The following is a 20,369-nucleotide window of genomic DNA, read 5'->3' as shown; positions in this document are numbered from 1 at the left end:
CTAAAAAAACTCTTTAATTAAATCTATAATAATACATATGATAATATGATAATGATAAATATTTTTTATTTTATTATACACTGAATTAAGATTTTTGCAAATTTGACATAATTCTTAGCAACATGATTCAATTTTAGTGATGAATTAAATCAATAGTGATGAAAATCGGGATAATAATAATAATAATAATAATAATAGTTTATATGTTATATATTGTATTATTTTATTACTTGAATATGTAAATAAAATGTTTTATAATTCAGAGATATCATACATGTGAACATTGTGAACATGATGTAATAAAATCATAAATTTTATATATCTTTATTTTTCTGTTAATTATATTTTTAAAAGTTCGTATTGCAATTTTTAATATATGATTTTTGGGAAATATCTTTTTTTAAGTTTTGCAGCTAACATTATAATACATTATATAAACTAAATAATGAAATTTTCACTGAATCAACGAAAAAAATTAAAAATAAAAAACATATTAACATTACATACTAAGATAGCCATGAGCTTGATTTCGACGACGACCAATCAAGTACGCGATCAACACTATAATCACTAATCCTGCCAGTGCACAGCCTACTGCTATTGGTACGACGTCTGGTGTATCAAAAGCGCAATCTTTGGCTGTAAAATAATAATAAATAATTATTACTAATAAATATTATTGATTTAATTAAATTTTTATATTTTTATTATCTATAAATTAAAAATAGAAAATTTAAAATTTAAAATTAATGAGCTATGATATAATAGTAATATTGTTTATTTTTTTATATAAATTAAAAAAGTATATTTAAATATATAATACAAATATAAAAATTAATTTTTTAAATATATACAATTATATTGAATATTGAACTCATTACCTAAACCAAATACAGTAGAATTATCAACTTTGAATGCTTGAAATTGGAGTCCTGATACAATTAAATAACCAGATGTCTCATTACTATTATTCTGTTTTAAGTTGAGTGTTTGTTGTTTTAAACATCTATAAGAATTGGATAATCTAACTTCAAAATCAGGTGTTTCATGTACTAAAGATACTGATCCATCTATTAAAAAGAATATTACATATTATATATATAAATACATATATATATATATAAAAATATAAATTATATAATAAAATATTTGTTATTTATATAAGTTCTCATTTCAAATTTTAAGAAATATTGAATATGTAACAATAATTATTAATTAATGTTATAAAATATAAAATATTCCTTTTTAATATTTTTCATTTAAAATATAATAATTTAAAGAAAAAGTTTGATTTGATCAAAGTTTTCAAAACATATTTGAAAATCATTTTATACATTTATATTTATTTTTTATATATTTCAAATTATTTTTTTTTACATTGAAACAATTTTTTTTATATATTAAATAATTCTTGAGATATTAAAAAAAAATTTTATTTATTAAAAATTTAATTCTATTTTATTTAATAAAATCTTTAATGAAATTTAATTTTACTTTTAAAATATTAATATTATTTATATAACATATGAATATTTAAAAATAATATATAAAAATATATAAAAATATGAATTATTTTATATTAAAAAATTAAAAAAGTTAATATATATCCTAATATTTTTTAAGAATATAATATAGATATATAAAAATATATTTTTTTAAATGTTATTAATAATAAAACATATTTCTTACTCAGTTTTAAATTTGAAGGAAAATCTGATGCTGGAAGAAGGACTTCCAAATGGTAAAGAGAATAATCATTTTCAGTTGCATTTCTCATAAAATGCAATGTCATACTACCATTAGTTATATTTTTAGCAGACCATTCTAATGTCAAATTTTGTTCCAATTTGCCACAATATCCACTTGCTTTCGTAGTAACATTGTCTGTTGGTATATTGAATGTTATAAAAGATGTCTGAAAAATTAATTTTTTATATTAATAATAACAATTTAATACTAAAATTATTTTGAAATATTAAAAATATAAGTGTTGTATTTCGAGATTAATATAATACAAATGAATATCTAAAAATGAAAATTGATTATGTGGCAAATTATATATAAAATAAAGAAATTTTAAATACATAATAAACAAATGCTGAAATTATAAATAATATAAAAGCGAATAATAATCAATATTCTTTACAAATATTTCAAAGATACATAATCCCACAATAACAAGAAGTTAAAAAAATTCATTTATTAATTTGAATTAACAAACTTTTTTGCCAGACATAAAACATATATAAATATATGTAATATATTTTTTATTCTCATAAAATTTATTCAAGCTTAATGAATCTAATTTTTTAGAACGGTCTCGAATTCGGCATTCTATATTATTCTATATAAATCATATTTGAAGGCACAATGTAAAATATAATTTTTATTAGAATGTTTAAAACTTTATCATAATATTTAATAGTTATTTTGAATTAAAAATCATGATAGATTAATTATTATACTAATTATATAGATACTAATTATATAGATACTAATTATATATATATATAATATAATATATTATATTATACATGATACATAATAGATTATATACTTAGTTCATTCTTTATAGATCTATCAAAAATAAAAAAGAATTTTACATAATTTTTATGTATTTTTTAATTTTTCTTTTTTTTTTTACTTTTATATTTATTCTAAAGAAAATATTGAAAGTAACTAAAAAATAAATAATAATATATAATGTGCACAAATAATAAACGTGATCAATGAACTTTTATATAGTAGCAATATTTATTACAACATAAAATATGAGAAAAATCAAATAATATATACAAATTTTTTTAAATAATTAATAAAATAGAATTAATATTTTATATATATATATATATATATATTTTATTATATATATTATATATATAGTATCATATAATAGTATTATATTATATATTATATAATCATACATATGATATATGCATGTATATTATGTATACAATTATTACAATATTTTTAATCTAATTTTTTTTTATTTTTCTTGAAATAAAATATTAATGAAATATAAATAGTAGTATAAAATTCAAAACAATTGAAAAATAAAAAAAATAATTTTATATTATTCGTCATATTTTAGTTTTATCATTATTATATAATATGTATCTATATTTTAAGTAAATTTATAGAGTTTAACATGAATCAATTGATATTTAAACTAGATTTGATAATTTTACATAATTGAAAAATTAAATAAAAATTCATTGATATTAAATGAAAAATTGAAGATTGTAAAGAAAATTTTATTTTTATATAAAAATTTAAAAGTAATTTTATATTTTCTAATATTATATATTTTTCTGTTTATATTTTTAAAATATACAATAAAATATTCAAAATAATTAAATGACAAATCTATTTAAATAAATGATTTTTCAAATGATTAGTTAAAAAATATCAAATTTGTCAATTAAAAATTAAAATAAAAAATAATTTTTAAATATATAAATATAAAATATAGATAGGATATTATATACAAAAATATACATCTAATAACAAAAATTAATTATAAAAAACAAATTAATTGATTTTAAATACTGTTCTAGAAATTTAATAATATCATAATATATTTTAATCTTTAATGGATATATATCATCTCTGATATGCCATTTTTATATAAATAATAATATTCTGTAATTTTAATTTTATTAATAAATATAAAATTTAATAATTGATTGCTGATATATAATATTTACAACTTATATTTCTATCTTAATATGATATGTTTATATTAATTGATAGTAAACTATAAAGTTCTACATTTCATACAAACCTTATTATTAACGTCGACATAAGAGATATTAAACATCACAGACATCTGTACTACAATACAAATTTGATCTGTTCCATTAACAACTGTCCATTTACCAGTTGAAGACAAATAAGAAGACAAGGTAGAATTTATTGGAGCATGTATAACTATTGGATTAGTTATATCCGAAATTTTTTTAGATGTTTCATTTGTAGAAATTGGGATAGCTGTCATATCTAATGGCATGACAGTAGAATGATTGGAAATAATTGTAGAAGTTTGAAAAGAATTTTTAGTAACTTCTTGTGACTTTATTTTATTCTCGTCTGTGTCTGAAATAATTCCTAAATCTGTCAAGGAAATATTCTTATTTGATAGAATATTTGCTTTTAAATGTTCAGAATCATTTTGTAAAGATGTCCTGGGAGAAGTGAGAAGAGCATCATTCTTTTTAGATAAAATATTTTCCTGGTCTTCACCTGTTTTGATATTAAAATTAAATTAAATTAATTAATTATTATATACAAAATAATATATATATAAAATAAAATTTGTCCATTTTAATTAATTTTTTAAATCAAATTTAAAAATTTAATAATTGAATATTTAATTAATATTTTGATTAATAAAATTGTAAAAAAAAATTTCCACTTTTCATTAATTTTTATTATTATTTATTATATTTAATGTAAAGATAATTTTTTTATAAATCATATTTTATTTTATTTCTATTATATTTTATTATATTTATTTTATTTTATTTCATTATTTATATTATATTATATAATATAATTATATAATATATTATATTAATTATATTTGCAGAATCATTTTATCAGATATATAATATAATAGATTCATAAAAGTTAAATTTTGATTAACTATTATTATATTAATAATTATACATATATTAAAACAAATTACATTTAATATTTTTTTAATTTGTATCACGTTTGAATCAGTTTTATAGATCATTTTTTCTCTTTCAAAAATATACAAAATATAATATATAAAATTATTTTAAAAAATAAATATTAAGTTATCATTATTATAAATTAAATATTTATTAATAATATATTTATTATTAATAATTATATATACAATATATATATAAATTTATATTTTCTGATAGTTATATCTTTTCAAGAAAATATAATAATCTGACAAAATTTAAAAATTGAATAATCAAAATAAAAGATTATAATTTAAATCATTAGAATGACATAATATATGTATAATCAACTATTAAAAACAATGGCTTGTGAAAGCTATAATCTAGCTTAAAATAATTTTAGAATATTAATTAAAATGAATAATATTAGTGACTAATAAAAAAGAATCTATTTTTCTATATTCTTTCATACACATAATTTTATATTTAAAGATTTAATTAATGCACGAATTTTATTTTTTTTATGATGTATCATATTATTTATTGTTTGACTATAGATATTAGTCATATATGACTAATATATGACTAATTATAGTCATAATAATAATACATATTAAAATACTTCAATAACTTATATGGATTATTTTAAATTTTAATATTAAAAATTTTTTATTAATTTATATAAATTTATATATCTTTTTTTAATATATATAAATTTTTATACTAAAAAATACTATACTATACTATACTAAAAAATGTACACAATGAATAATGTTAATTTTTTTTATATAAGAACTTAATATAGATATTTAAAACTTTTATTTTTGGTTAAATCTAATAAAATAATGTGATTATATATGTAAATTACAAAATTAATAAAAAATAGAAAAAATAATTTAAAATATTATATTTTTAAATATTTTAATTTAAACAATAATTTTAATAAATCAAATTAGTAATTTTAAATATCTTATTATATCTTTAATTTTTAAAATTCTATTATAAATGATAGTATTTTATAAAGAAACTATATATATTTTCAGTATATTAAAAACACTGGTGAAATAATGAATAATAAAGGTAAAAAAATTCTAATTAAATCATAAATTTACAAGTAATATATAATTATAATAAGAAATTTCATAAAAAATGATTATATTTATTATATAAAAATATAAATAAAAAATGTAATTTGGGAATATACAAAAAGAAATTTCATTGTTTTTTTTTTGTTAGGAACATAAAAATTATAAGTATTCAAAAATTCATACCTAGAACGTGGACAGCAGTAAAGCAAAGAAGCAATAAAAACTTCGACATCATTAGAAGTTTTGAATTGCTAAAAATAAGTAAAATTCACTGAAAATTCAAACGTTTATAACTATTAAACAAATTGAACACTAATATAAGTGGACAAAAAAATATGTGAAAATACACCGCGTATGACGACACAACGTAAATGTTCGATACAATTCTATGTATAATTCCTTGAAAATGTTCACAAATACATATTGAGTGAACTAAAGCACATATTTTCCTTAAGGGTTGGTTTACATTATATCTAATTAAATAAATTCTTTTATTAAATATTAAATATGCTAAAAAAATTATTGAATTTTATATATTTAAATATTTATTAAAAAAAGAATTCTTTCTAAATTTTTAATATAATGTGATAAATTAATATAATATTTTAATAAATGATATATATAAATTATAATCTATATAGTATGTTTTGAATTTTTTTAAATTTAATGATAGATTCATTATATGTGATAATTTATTTATAAATATATTTCTTATATAACTTGAAAAATAAAATTTTTATTATATGTGAATTGATAAAACTTGAATAAGTGTTAATAAAATTAAAATTAAAATATATAAATTTTGTTTATAAAATTTGTATTACAAGAAAAATTCAATTTTAGATAGATAATTATATATAATTATCAATAAATTATCATATATAATTTATTTATAATTAATAATAGTATAATTAATAGTATAATTAATAATAGTATAATTAATAAAAGTTTTTGAATTAAATATAAAAATAATTTTTAAAATTTTTTAAAAATTATTTTTTAATTAAGTTATATTCGTTTTTATAATATATCCTTTTTTGTAATTTAATTTTATTAATTTAATCTGATAAAAATACATATGAAAATTATTATAAATACTGTTGGTATGAAAATTAAAATTTATATTTTGTCTAATTTTTAAACATATAGAATGACATATAGAATGATTTTTTTCATATATTTATCAATAATTTTTTAATTATATATTATTTACTATTTTTATGATATAAAAAAAATTTATTAATAAAAAAAATTTATCTTTTATTGATTGATTAAATAAGACTTTTGTATTGTATTGTATTGTATCGTAGCAATGAAAAATTGTTTTTTCACAAAAGTGTTACATTGAAATATTACATATTGAAATTTATAAACCATCATAAATTCTTTATCAAAGGATTATATCTAGTATGAAAAAATAGATGTTTGCATTTCTTAAGTTTTTTAAATTAACGATTTAATTAATATAAAATAAAAGATTTAAATATTAAGTTTATAATAAATAAATTAAAATAATTTTTAAAATTAATTTACGATTATAACAACATATATTTAAAAATTAATTCTATAAAAATATTACAAAATTTTGTATATATTTATTAATAAGTTAACCTATTTTTAAAATTTATATGAATGTTAATTCATGCTATGTAAATACATAAAGACGCCTTGTACACATTAGGATAACCGCATTTTATAAGTATATTTATCTATATTTTTATCCAAAATATTAATAATTATAGTAAATTTTTATAATCACTTGAATTTTATTTTTTGATATTATTACATAATTATAATAATTTAATATAATTAATAATATAAAAAAATATTAAATATTAAATATTAAATTTTGTGAAAAAATAATTATAAAAATAAAATTTTAGATTTTAGTAACATTTACATAAAATATACAATCATTAATAATATTTTTATTTTATTTCAAATAATTAAATAACATTAATAATATTCCATTTTAAATATAAAATAAGTTTTAGGTTAAGTTTAATTTTAATTGTATTCATTAAATGTTGTAAAGTATAAGTTAGTCTTAACAATATCTTCTAAATAATAATAAAAAAATGAATGAAAAAAGATAAAAAAAAATTAAGGATAAATATTATTTATTATAAAATATTATTATTTTTAGAAATAATGGAATCAGATTATGATGAAGATCGTGGAACTTGGACTGAAGAAATGACAAGAACTGAAGATTGTAGTGGAGAAGATAATTTTGATAATCCTCAAGAAATATTAAATGAATGTTTAGATAAATTTAAAACACCAGATTATATTATGGAACCTGGTATTTTCACACAACTTAAGAGGTATAATATTTTATAATGATATGATTACTTTATCTAATTATTATTGCAATTAATTATATTGAATTTCAATATATTGAATTCAATATATATTCAATATATTGAATTTCAATTATTGTTCTAATTTTATTATTGAAATTATAAAAATATTGTTTATTGTGTGTTTTGGTGTATTAAAATTATATTATAATTAATAATTTATTTATTTTTTATAACAATTAATAATTTATTTATAATATAATATAATTTTAATTTTATAATATAAATAAACAAATATGGAATTGATATTTCTAAATTTATTAATTATTTAAAAAATTTAAACAGAAAAATATTTATAATATTAATATTTTAAAATATTATTCTAATTTATAGATATTTCCAAGCTGGTGGAAATCCAGAACAAGTAATAGAATTATTATCTAAAAATTATACAGCTTGTGCACAAATGGCAAATCTTCTTGCAGAGTGGCTTATTCTTGCTGGAGTTAAAGTTACAGATGTTCAAGCAATGGTAGAAAATAATTTAAAGGATATGATATTAAAAACATTTGATCCCAAAAAAGCAGATAAAATCTTCACAGAAGAGGGTGAAGTAAGTTTGTAAACTTTTATTTGATTTTTGAATTATAGATTAATTTTTAATTAATATTTAAAATTTAATATTTTATGCATTAGACTCCTGCTTGGTTAACAGAAATGATACAACATCCCACTTGGCGATCACTTATTTACAGACTTGCAGAAGAATATCCAGACTGCTTAATGTTGAACTTTACAATAAAGGTAAAAAAATAGAAAAAGGTAATTTTATAATTCAATTTTTTTATAAAATGTTTTATATTTATTTTTATATTTGATTTATACTATATGATTATATTATAATATTATGATGATATTAATAATAGTAAGAACTAAACTTTACAAATCAAAATTCAAAACATTTTCTATATATTATATATTTATTATGTATATTGTATTCTCTCTCTCTCTCTCTCTCTCTCTCTCTCTCTGCGCGTGAGCGCGTGTGTATGTAATAAATATATGATATATATATATATATATATATACTTATTTATAAATCAAAAGTTATTTATATATATTTTATGTACATTATAAAAGTTTTTTTCTTAAATTTTTATAAATATTTTTTTATATATATATTTTTGATAGCTTATATCTGATGCTGGATTTCAAGGTGAAATTACAAGTATTTCAACAGCTGCCCAACAAATTGAAGTGTTTTCACGAGTTTTAAAAACTGCAATTGCTGGATTTTTACAAAATACAGAAGATTGGCAATCAAGTATACAAGAATGTGCGGTTAGTATAAAATATATAATTTATATGTAAAAATAATTTATATGTAAGAACAAATTTTTTTCAAAAAGTAGATTAAATAGAAAATATTTCTAATTTAGGAATTTAAGAATTAATAAATAAAAATAAATAAAATAATAAAATCAAAAAATTTTAAAAATACCAATAAAATATTTAAATATTATAATTTATGATGAATTTATTATGATTTTTTTGCTGCTAGAAAATGGTGTGTCATGGACAACATACTTATGTCTACAGTCAAGTGCTATTACAAATTCTCGCACAAGAATCTCGTGGTGGATTTATGATGAAAAGACTTTCTCAGGAAATCACTAAATGTGCTCAACAAAAGTAAGAAAAAATTTTTTAATATTTTATTAAATATATATAATGGAGATATATTTAATAATAACAAATATATAATGGAAATATATTTAATAATAACAAATAATATTGAATTTCTTTTATAAGAATTATTTTTTATCATTTTTTAACAGAAAAAAAAAATATTTATAATTATTCAAAATAAGAGAGAATTCTCATCAATTTTAATGATTTTTTAATATATTATAGAAAACAAAATTTTAAATAACTTTTTCTTATGCATGTACCGTCATTCTGCTTTAGTTTTCGAAATATTTGTAAAAAAAAATTACTATTGTTATATATAGAATATATATACAATATATATATAGAATTTTTCTTGTATGTCTATGATTGTGTTTTTTATAAATTATTTGCGATTATCATTTATTTATTATTTTTATAAACATACTTTAAATTGTGATCAAAATTAATTACCTATTATTAATAATAGATAATCCAATTAAAAATTTACTTACATTTATTTATTAAAATGTTTCAAATTCAATGCCGAATTTGATTTTGGATCCGTGCAATAATAAAATATATAACAATTCTTAGACAATTGAAATTATAATGATAGATACTAAGAATGATGCTGATATTTATTATTTTAATCGCGAGAGGATTGTTTTATATTTTATTTTTGCATTCCGCAAATACAAAGAAAGCTTTACTGAAACAAAATAATTTATTATTTGTTTATTCCATATATTAGAAATATTGCATATAATTAATGAAGAGAATTTTATAATTAATATGATTTAAATTGTATAATTCACATTAAGAACGGAGCATTCGAAATTTCGAAAATCTTTGAAACTCTTGAAAACCAAGTAATAAATAATTTATATATATTTATAATAAATATTTATATATATATAAATATTTTTGAAAAATTCAAGTATAAATAGTTTATTTATATTATGATCATATTAATTTATATTTATTTAACTAATGATAAATAATTTGTTTATATTTATATTTTAAATTTATTTTAATTTACATAATTTTATCAATTCATTATTATAATTTATGTAGAAAAAATATAAAAAATACAAATTTTATTTTTTTTAAATTATTATTATTATTAATTATTTTCAAATCTGAATTTCAGAAGAGAATTCAGCAGAGAATTCCAGAAATTAAAATTTTAATTCTTAATAAAATGAATAATCTTAAAAAAAAATGAAAATAAAAAGTATTCAAAGTTTGAGATTCAGATAGTTTTCAATTCAAATTTCGTGAATTTAAAAATTAGATTTTGATTTGTCTCTAATTTATGTATATGTTTATAGTCACCATGATGTTACTCCAATAACAATGGCACTTAATGGAGCTTCAAGTAGTCCTGGTGCATGTCAAGCATTGGCATCTATGTTATCACGAAATACTTTGAATCCTGCTGATATTAGTGTATTATTTCGAAATTATTCAACAGCGGAACCACCGCCTATAGAGTTACTTCGTAATCCACAATTTTTAGGTATTAATATAATTTATTATTATTATTATTTATTATAATTATTTTTAGAATTAATACATACAACATTATAATTAATAAATTCCAGAATTATTGGTTGATGCACTTTTTAAACCAGGCGTAAAAATTAATCCTGAACATAAATCCAAATATATATATTTATTAGCTTATGCAGCTAGTGTATGTGATATTCCAGCCAAAAAAGGACATTCACGAAAATTAAACAAAGATGAATTAAAAACGACTATTCAAGCTATAGAAAAAGTTCACAATATTTGTAATATTAATAAAGGATCTACTGAATTGATAGCAGAATTACAAACTTTATATCAGAGCATAAGGTATGATATATTAAATATTATTTTTATTATTATTTATAACAAAATAATATATAATTTAATTTTTATTTTTTTTTAGGTTTCCTGTTGTAAGTGTAGGTGTAATTAGATGGGTAGAATGTACTGTAACAGAGCCATCATATTTTAAATTATGTACAGAACATTGTCCTGTACATCTTGCATTACTTGATGAAGTTGTAGTTTGTCATTCTTTATTACATCTAAAAGTATTACAACTTCTTGTACAATTATTTGAAAGTAAACAAGATGAACTAGAAATACTTGTGCAGGTAAGAATAGAATAATAAAAAAAATATAAATTATATTTTTATAAACGAAACAAAATGATTTCTTTTTTTTTTTAAATCTAGATTCGAATTCTTTAATATTCTTTAATTGTCAAAATAAGAATGTTCAGAGTATGAAGAATATATACTTTTGAAACATATTATATTCTTAAAATTATTTACCATTCAAAAAGTTGAAAAAAAATTTATTTAATTTATTTTTTTATTTATAATTTATTTAATTCAATTTTCATTTCTTTGTTTATAACCATTCCATTCTTTATTATAGATATTATTAAAAAATAAAAAAGTTGAAAAATCTTATAATTCATTTATATAATACAATAAATATATATTTGCATAAATATTATTATTGTAATATTATTATTGTAAATGAATAATTATCAATACTATTTTTTTCTTACCATACAGTTAGAAATGAAAAAAATGTTAATTGATAGAATGGTGAATTTATTAAGTCGAGGTTGCGTAGTACCCGTTGTGTGTTACATTAAACAATGTTGGCAACGTGGAGATACAGATGTATCTTTAATTAGATATTTTGTTACAGAGGTATTATAAAATTATTTATTATTTTTAAAAGGAATGTACGTTATGTTTAACAATATTATAATGATTATATTTTAGGTTTTAGAAGCAATAGCTCCACCATATACAGTCGAATTTATTCATTTATTCCTTCCTATGGTTGAAGATGAAGAAATAACAGGTACAATGCGTGGTGATAGTGATAATGATCTTGTCTCAGAATTTATAGGTGAGTTTATAAAATATCTTACATAGAAATTATATTCAATTATAATATGTATAATATGTATATTTTTTTTAGTACATTGTAAAGCCCATTGTCCTACTATAAGATGATCTTCTAAGAGAAAAATGGATTAAATTAAAAAGAAACAAATAATATTATAGGATATTTTTACTTCTTACAAGAATGTTGAATTACTATACATAAATTACTATTTTATTAAATCTCTTATTTGTTTCATATACAATATGCAAGAACATGCATATAGATATATATATATATATATGTATATATTAGAAGAGTAGGATGATTTCTCCATCAATCTGTGATATTATAATTTATGAGTTTCTGAAACAAAAACAAGAAAATGTAATTTTTGTAGATTATTACATTTTTTTAATAAATAAATAAAAATAAATAATTTTTACAATTTGAAATGTTAAATGCATCACACAATAAAAATGTTAACATATGATGTTAGAAACAATTTCTAGTAATCCAAAAATTTTTTTATATATCATCTAGTAATTTTGCTAACTTTTTAAAAAAACTGAAGTTATTTGATCCAATCTTATTAAAAAAATTATTCTATTTTAAAGAATATATTTATCAAATATTTTTTAAGATTTATTAAATACTTTCAGGAATTATATTTTTACTAGTTATAATCAATTTTGAATATTTAAATATTAAATAAAATAAAAATTAAAAAAAATATTAAAATCTATGACTCTGCATATAAAATCTACATATACATATAATATATATGTATTATATATAGTATATATATTTGATGAATATACATTGATTTATCTAGAACTTCAATTCTTTTTAAAAAGTTATTCTCTTTTTATTTTTTTATATATATTTTTTTAAATTTGCTAATAAATCACTGATTATATTAATTATTTTATATTAATTATATTAATTATATTAATTATTTTCTATAGAAATATAAATTTGATAGTATATTGTTTGATAATATTAATAATATTAATAATAAAATATTTAGTAGTAAACAATATTTTTCTCCCTGCTCTTTGCAAATACACACTCTATAAATATTTTTGTTAATAAATATTTAATAAATATCGTGCATTTTTATATAAACTTTTATATAAAGACAAATAACACTTACATATTGTAAATATTATAGTAAATATTATTACTTTTCAGCTGTAATCAAAATTTTACCATAAGTAATAAGTAAGTTAATATATTATGATTAATAATGAGATCAAATTTAATATATATTCATAAATTTAAATTAAATTCATTGCAAAAGATATTTTATAGAAATTAAATATTACCAGTGAAATATAATTATTTATTCACATATATATATTATATATGATATTTGTACTTAATATATATTATAATAAATTGAAATAAACAAAATATAATTGTGAAAATTAATAATTAAAATATTTATAAAATAATTAAATAAAATAAAAATAATATACTTACTAGCAGGTTTACCATCTTTCCATTGAGTAAATTTTATATTTGTTTCATCACGTTTCAAAGCTTCTGCTCGAAACTCTGATTTTAATGCTTGTCTAACAAGTTTAGCAGCTATTTGAGAATAATTGATGTAACTGAAACATAAGCACAGGTTATATAACATTTTTTAATAATTTTTGTAACAGTGTGAAATTTGAAATTCTATTTTACTTTAATCCCGCTTGTCTCCACGCAGACATTTTTAATGATAATTTTTTTAAAAAAGATTTTTATAATTTAAATATAATAGGATAAGTTGAAATAAATTAAGTCTAACACTTTTCCGATAAGTATATCTTACATCTATATTTTATAAGGAATATTAGTACAAGCATAAATACTACAACTATAAGATAGGTAAGTACGATTGAAGAATATTTCATTTTAAATTTCAAGATTAATTTCTATTATGAAAAAATATATTATATAAATTATATAAATAAAAAATTTGACTAATTTTATTAAGAAATTTATATATTATAAAAATACACTTTATTTGAATAATCATAAATATATACAGCAACAATATTTAAATTTGAAAATAAAACTAGAGATATTATATATAATACATTTCATAATTTATTAATATTTTTATAATTGTATTTAATAAAATAAAATATATTTTGAGATTTAAAATAATAAATAATAAAAAAATTATGAATATTATTATATTTACATATAATTATTGCAAAAATTTTATTAAATACTAGGGAAATTTCATATAAATTGATACAAAATTAAACTTTATATGCACTATAAATACATGAATGGAACATTCTGTAGTAGCTGGTCACTGACTTCTAGGAAGTTTCTAGCAAGATGTCGGGGGGTGTTTTGCGTGATAAGCCGCTGGTATGCTTTTGGACGATATGACTTACTCATTGCAGTGTATGTATACAAAATTCCGGCCTATATTAAATCCCAGAGTGTTGCCATATTGCTGAAGTTAAGATTCAAATTTAGACTATTCTTATAACATTATAAATCAAGAAAACTAGGACTATTTGCAAAAATTGTCAGTGCGTGTACCACTGCCAAGACTGATATTTGGAATAATTTTAATTTTTCTTTCAATTGTGGATTAAAATTTTTATTTTAAACAAAAAGTTTTTATCAAAATTGACAAACACGTTATTATTATTTAAAATTGGGATGGGAGCTAAAGCAAGTACTGTGGCACAATCTGCTGGAGACAATGGACAATCCTCTACTGGAGCAAATGAAACTGCAATGCAAGGATTTTCTATGCTACGTTCTCTTCCTGGAGGTGTTAGCATGTTACAACATCAACATCAGCAAGGAAATCAATCACAAACTTCTCGTATATCTGGAGATAATAGGCAGCGTGCTCGTTCTTTAAGTTCAGTACCAGATCTCACATCTGGTGAACAAAGCAGTCTTGCTTCTTCAGTTGGAGTTGGAGTTGGTCAAGCACTTGGTTTGCCACAACTTGATTCAGATGATGCTGATGAAGAAAGTGGACGAGTTTATGCAGCACATAGTTTACCATCTCATATTTGGTCCCTTAACGGTAAGTTTATTAATTATAATAATATATTATAGTATTCAAAATAATGATTATTTTTTTATCTCATTTATTATTACTTACATATATACATATATATATATATACATATATCCAATGTAATCACTATATGAATATATAATATAATAATATATTTATTTTCAAAATTTTTAATATGAAATAAAAAATTTATATAATCCATAAAATCAAAAATAAATTAATTAATATAATATAAATATTATCATTGATTACATAACTTTCTTTTTGATATGCAGCTATCTAGAGTACTTATATATAAATATAGATACATTTCTGTTTTCAATTTTGTTTATTTTGGAAAATAATAATAATTCATTATATATTTTTTATATTTTTATTGATATGTTATATATGAATTAGTATGATATAATTATAGTATGATATAGTATAATAAGTATAATTTTTTTATTTTTTAAATTGATTGTATTTAGATTATGCTAAAAATTTAAATTTGATGCATTATATATTATAATATATATATTAATTAAAATGAAATTTTGAAAAAGTAAGGTTATGTTACGATCTTAAAATTTTTTGAAATAATTGTGGATGAAATATATGAAAGGTATTTGTTTGATTGATTCGTGTTGTTATAATAGTTGGCCCGGTAACCACATATGAATCGATTGTGTGATTTAACCTAGTTGCGTAAATTTTAAATTGCGATTGTAAAATAATAATTCTAAACAAAAAATTTTGTGCAATTTTATAATATTGTTTGTGATGGGTATAATAAAATTATTTGAATTTTATTATGGGAATTATAATAAGTTCATGCCTAAATGAATCTGAGACAGAAGTTGTTCCAGTAAATCAAGTGAGAAGAATTTTTTATGGTATAATTTCTCTTAGTTTCATGACAATATAATATTATTAAAATAGCAAATAACATTTTATTTTATATTCAAGGTCTAAAATGTCCTGTTTGCTCCAAGTTTATTCTACCAGATGATATAGAATGTCACTTGGTTATGTGCTTAACTAAGCCACGTCTTAGTTACAATGGTGAGTTTTTGTTTAATTATTATAAACTTTTTTCAATTATTATTATATATAAGTATTATATTTTTATGTAAGAAACAATTAAAAATAATTAATTTTTTTATATATAAAAAATATACATATGTACATATATATATATTTTATATATGTATATATAATATGTATAAAAAATTAATTATTGTTAATTGTTTGCATAAATAACTACATTGAATAGTTTAAAAATAATTAATTAATTTTAATTATTTTCTTTAAGATTATGTAAATTTTAGGAATTTCTCAAATAAAAAAATAAATATATTAGATATTTTTTTAGTCATTTTTTAAATAAAATAAAGCAGAAATTATTTAAAAATATTTTAAATAGTTTAAAATTTAAACAAAAAATAATTAATATATTTAATTAATATTTAATTAATATATTAAATAAATAAATATTTCAATTATGATATTAAAGAAAAAAAATCTTTAATCAATTTCCATATATAATAATAATATATAAAAAAATTTTTTATAAATATTTTTTTTTAAATTATAAAGATTTGAAATTTAAAATGATTTGATTGATTCATGTTCAAATATTACTTATTATTAATAAATATAATGTATATTTATTAATAAATATATTCAAAATATTCATTTATTTAAAAACAATTATAGTTACTTCTTTAAAATATTATTTCACTTTTATTTTAATTTTATATATATAATTTTATAATAAAATATTACATGATTCCTTTTTAATATATTCAATTTTAAATTCCTTTATTTTCAAATTTTTTGTTTCCATAATGTAACTTGCATATATACAATATGTAATAAAAAACAATTTATTTTATCTTATCAAAATATTTTTTTATTATTATTGTAGAAGATGTATTATCTGATGAGAAAGGAGAATGTGTTATTTGTCTTGAAGAATTACAGCCTGGAGATGTTATAGCTCGTTTACCTTGCCTATGTATATACCATAAAAAGTAAGTTATTTTATAACATTTTATAAAATATATTTATTTTATAATTATTTATAAATATAAATATTTATGATATGAAATTAATAAAATACAATTTTTTACAGTTGTATTGATAAATGGTTTCAAGTGAACCGTAGTTGTCCTGAACATCCTGGAGATTGATTTATACCTATTGAAGTTGTAATAGCACAATGCAACTTGTTTATTTCAAAGACTCTCATTATAATGGGAATAAAGGGGATGGAAATGAAAAAAATATGAAAAAAAGCTAGTCAAGATGGCTGCTAGTCCACTGTGCTGGTTGGTGTATGCAATTGTTTGACTGAATGAGATATACTCAATTTGATTATAAAAGCAGACATTGAACTAAATCCTTGATTATACTGTAAGCAGGGGACTTAAAAAATCGCCATAAGATTCAACGATACAATGCTATTATCTATATGTATCTGTAATTAATCTACTACTACTCTATAGCTTACTATCAATTGTATCATATTTACAAATTTTACTTAGTTTTATATTTTTGAGTCGGATTAGGGATAATTAGGCTAATCTGTTATTGATCATTGTATATTGTTTTTGGAGAAGGGAATATCATGAAATTTAGTCAAAAGCCTTGAATAACAATCGGGGAAACTTTATGTTATACAAGTTAATTGTAATTTTTATGGTTTCATTATAAATCTGACGTTTCATTTTTGTTGTTTGTTGGGAAATGTACACCAGAAAGGATATTTTTGATACTTTCATAAAAGAAAGAGTTGGATATATAAAAGTTTTAAAAAACAGACTTTTAGTAATAATGATGTTGAGAGAGAAATGCTGTATTAACAGTATATATAAAAGATTAGATTTAAATTTCTTTATTAAAATTTCAACTTTGTGATAAATTTCATTTATGTTTTTAGAGAATAGAAGTCCTGCAGTTATGAAATATAATTTATTGTTAAAGTTATATCATAATTAATATCTTTTTTACATGATAGGAATTAACTCATAGGAGTTTTTATAACAAAAATAAACGTGGTCTGTCAATTTTCCAATAATATATGCGTTGTATATATCTGGATTAGACTTGTATCATATGAGATAAAAAGTCTAATAAAATAAAAATTTCAAACCAAATAGAATTATAAAAATGATTTAAATATTCGGTATAATATCTATGATATTATAGAAATGAAAATAAAAATTCTATGTTAATAAAAAAAAAGTAAAATTTACTATCATTTTCAACATTATAAAAAGTGATCAATGTTAATATTATTTACAAATTATTTTATCTCAGGACGTAATATTTTTATAGGATATATGAATAACTGTTTTCTTTATAAATATTCAATACATTTTAATTATAATAGAAATATATACAATGTATGCGTTTATAATAGTTTTTATATTTCAATGTCACAATATAATTTCACTATTTTATGTTTTAAATGATATGAAAAAAATGATTCAATTTTTTTTTGAAATATTAATTTGTTGAAGTTTTACTTTTATATGTAGTCTTATATTCACTTTGTTATTTATGGAATAAATTTGAATAACACCATATAATTTACATGTCGTAATATTACACAAGAGAAATGTATTTTGTACATATTTTAAAACTAAATGAAAATTTAATATTTTATAGAATATATTTATCATATTATAATCCCAGGTATAGATATCGTTTAAAACAATTTATTTTTTGAGTTTTTGTTAGAACTTAGAATTTCTTTATATTGAAATAAGATATTCGAACATGAAAATGATAAAAAATAATTACATAATTCTTTAAAAAATTAGTTAATAATGCTAACGAAAGTGTTGAAATATAATTTTTAAAATAAAAAATAAATAAAATAAGAATGAAAAAATTGAATTCTAGAATTTATTGAGAAACCTATACCTCAAATCTTTCAGTATATTACGAAATAAAAATACGTATAGAATATTCAAATGAAGCAGATAGAGAATTTAATTTTTTTCGTTTAAAAATTAAAATAAATTATAACACGAAATTTAATGCGTAAAAATATTTTTTATTTTTCAATTTTATGAACAATTTTGCATTAAATAAAAAAAGACAAAAATAAAATATCAAATAGAAATAGATAGAGAATTACTATAATCAGTCATTAATTATGATTGCTATAATTGTATCGATTTGTTAATTTAAATTATATATCTAAATTATCGATATATTCTATTTATTATATATTATTTTTTTATCTAAAAAAAAAATCATATAAAGAAACTTTCCATTATTTTAAAAGAACTCAAATATAATATATAATCATTGAATTTAGAACAAATAATCTAATATTATTTATAAAAAAATCAAAAATATAGAAATTGTTTCAAAAATTCAAGACATAAGATAACATATATATATAATAATATCAAAGTTTAAAAGTTAATAGAATAGTTGAACAAATAATTTCTAATAAATCCTGATCAAATACCAACATATCATATAATTATATTCCTAGAATATAATCTAGTAAATTTATTTTCGATATAATATGATTTTTTTAAATCATATATATATATATATATATAATCATATCTTTTTAATATACTTTAATGATATTATTATATTAATGATAATAATATAATAAGTAAAATTTATGATCATTAAAATTTTATACAAAGTCATTTAATATGATTTAAAAAAACCATATTATATCGAAAATAAATTTACTAGA

General features: G+C 17.9%; 4 protein-coding genes across 7 annotated transcripts; 2 read left to right on the top strand and 2 right to left on the bottom strand.

Annotated features, from left to right (window-relative positions):
- Positions 1–198: 198 nt before the first annotated feature.
- LOC108003404 (lysosome-associated membrane glycoprotein 1) lies at positions 199–6,351 on the bottom strand. The gene is made up of 5 exons (XM_062073767.1): positions 5,927–6,351; positions 3,785–4,242; positions 1,690–1,915; positions 882–1,070; positions 199–639 (listed from the first exon to the last, which is right to left on the bottom strand). The coding sequence occupies exons 1-5, from the start codon at positions 5,976–5,978 to the stop codon at positions 500–502; spliced, it is 1,065 nt and encodes a 354-aa protein (XP_061929751.1). The 5' UTR covers positions 5,979–6,351; the 3' UTR covers positions 199–499.
- Positions 6,352–6,392: 41 nt separating this feature from the next.
- Positions 6,393–13,067, top strand: LOC108003365 (negative elongation factor D). 3 transcript variants are annotated; one of them, XM_062073764.1, is made up of 12 exons: positions 6,393–6,846; positions 7,890–8,070; positions 8,440–8,659; positions 8,743–8,850; positions 9,238–9,387; positions 9,608–9,738; positions 11,049–11,236; positions 11,322–11,574; positions 11,651–11,861; positions 12,291–12,431; positions 12,507–12,636; positions 12,709–13,067. In XM_062073764.1, exons 1-12 carry the CDS (start codon positions 6,822–6,824, stop codon positions 12,741–12,743), a joined length of 1,773 nt encoding a protein of 590 aa, XP_061929748.1. In that variant the 5' UTR covers positions 6,393–6,821; the 3' UTR covers positions 12,744–13,067. The 3 variants fall into 3 exon arrangements, with proteins under 3 accessions (XP_061929748.1, XP_061929750.1, XP_061929749.1); XM_062073765.1 differs by lacking the exon at positions 6,393–6,846 and adding an exon at positions 7,000–7,150; XM_062073766.1 differs by lacking the exons at positions 12,291–12,431; positions 12,507–12,636; positions 12,709–13,067 and adding an exon at positions 11,943–12,180 and having other exon boundaries at positions 6,807–6,846.
- Positions 12,784–14,447, bottom strand: LOC133665989 (protein stunted-like). 2 transcript variants are annotated; one of them, XM_062073770.1, is made up of 4 exons: positions 14,305–14,447; positions 14,098–14,228; positions 13,769–13,806; positions 12,784–12,978 (listed from the first exon to the last, which is right to left on the bottom strand). In XM_062073770.1, the coding sequence occupies exons 1-3, from the start codon at positions 14,331–14,333 to the stop codon at positions 13,796–13,798; spliced, it is 171 nt and encodes a 56-aa protein (XP_061929754.1). In that variant the 5' UTR covers positions 14,334–14,447; the 3' UTR covers positions 12,784–12,978; positions 13,769–13,795. The 2 variants fall into 2 exon arrangements, with proteins under 2 accessions (XP_061929754.1, XP_061929753.1); XM_062073769.1 differs by lacking the exon at positions 13,769–13,806.
- On the top strand, positions 14,351–19,543 carry LOC108003403 (E3 ubiquitin-protein ligase ZNRF2). The gene is made up of 5 exons (XM_017065623.3): positions 14,351–14,490; positions 14,938–15,664; positions 16,607–16,702; positions 17,568–17,673; positions 17,775–19,543. Exons 2-5 carry the CDS (start codon positions 15,286–15,288, stop codon positions 17,830–17,832), a joined length of 639 nt encoding a protein of 212 aa, XP_016921112.1. The 5' UTR covers positions 14,351–14,490; positions 14,938–15,285; the 3' UTR covers positions 17,833–19,543.
- The last annotated feature ends 826 nt before the right edge of the window (positions 19,544–20,369 follow it).

Source organism: Apis cerana, linkage group LG4 (assembly GCF_029169275.1).
Source record: "Apis cerana isolate GH-2021 linkage group LG4, AcerK_1.0, whole genome shotgun sequence".
Classification (NCBI taxonomy): Eukaryota; Metazoa; Arthropoda; class Insecta; order Hymenoptera; family Apidae; genus Apis; species Apis cerana.
Note: the sequence above shows the minus strand (reverse complement) of the source record. Positions and strands in the feature narration are given on the sequence as shown.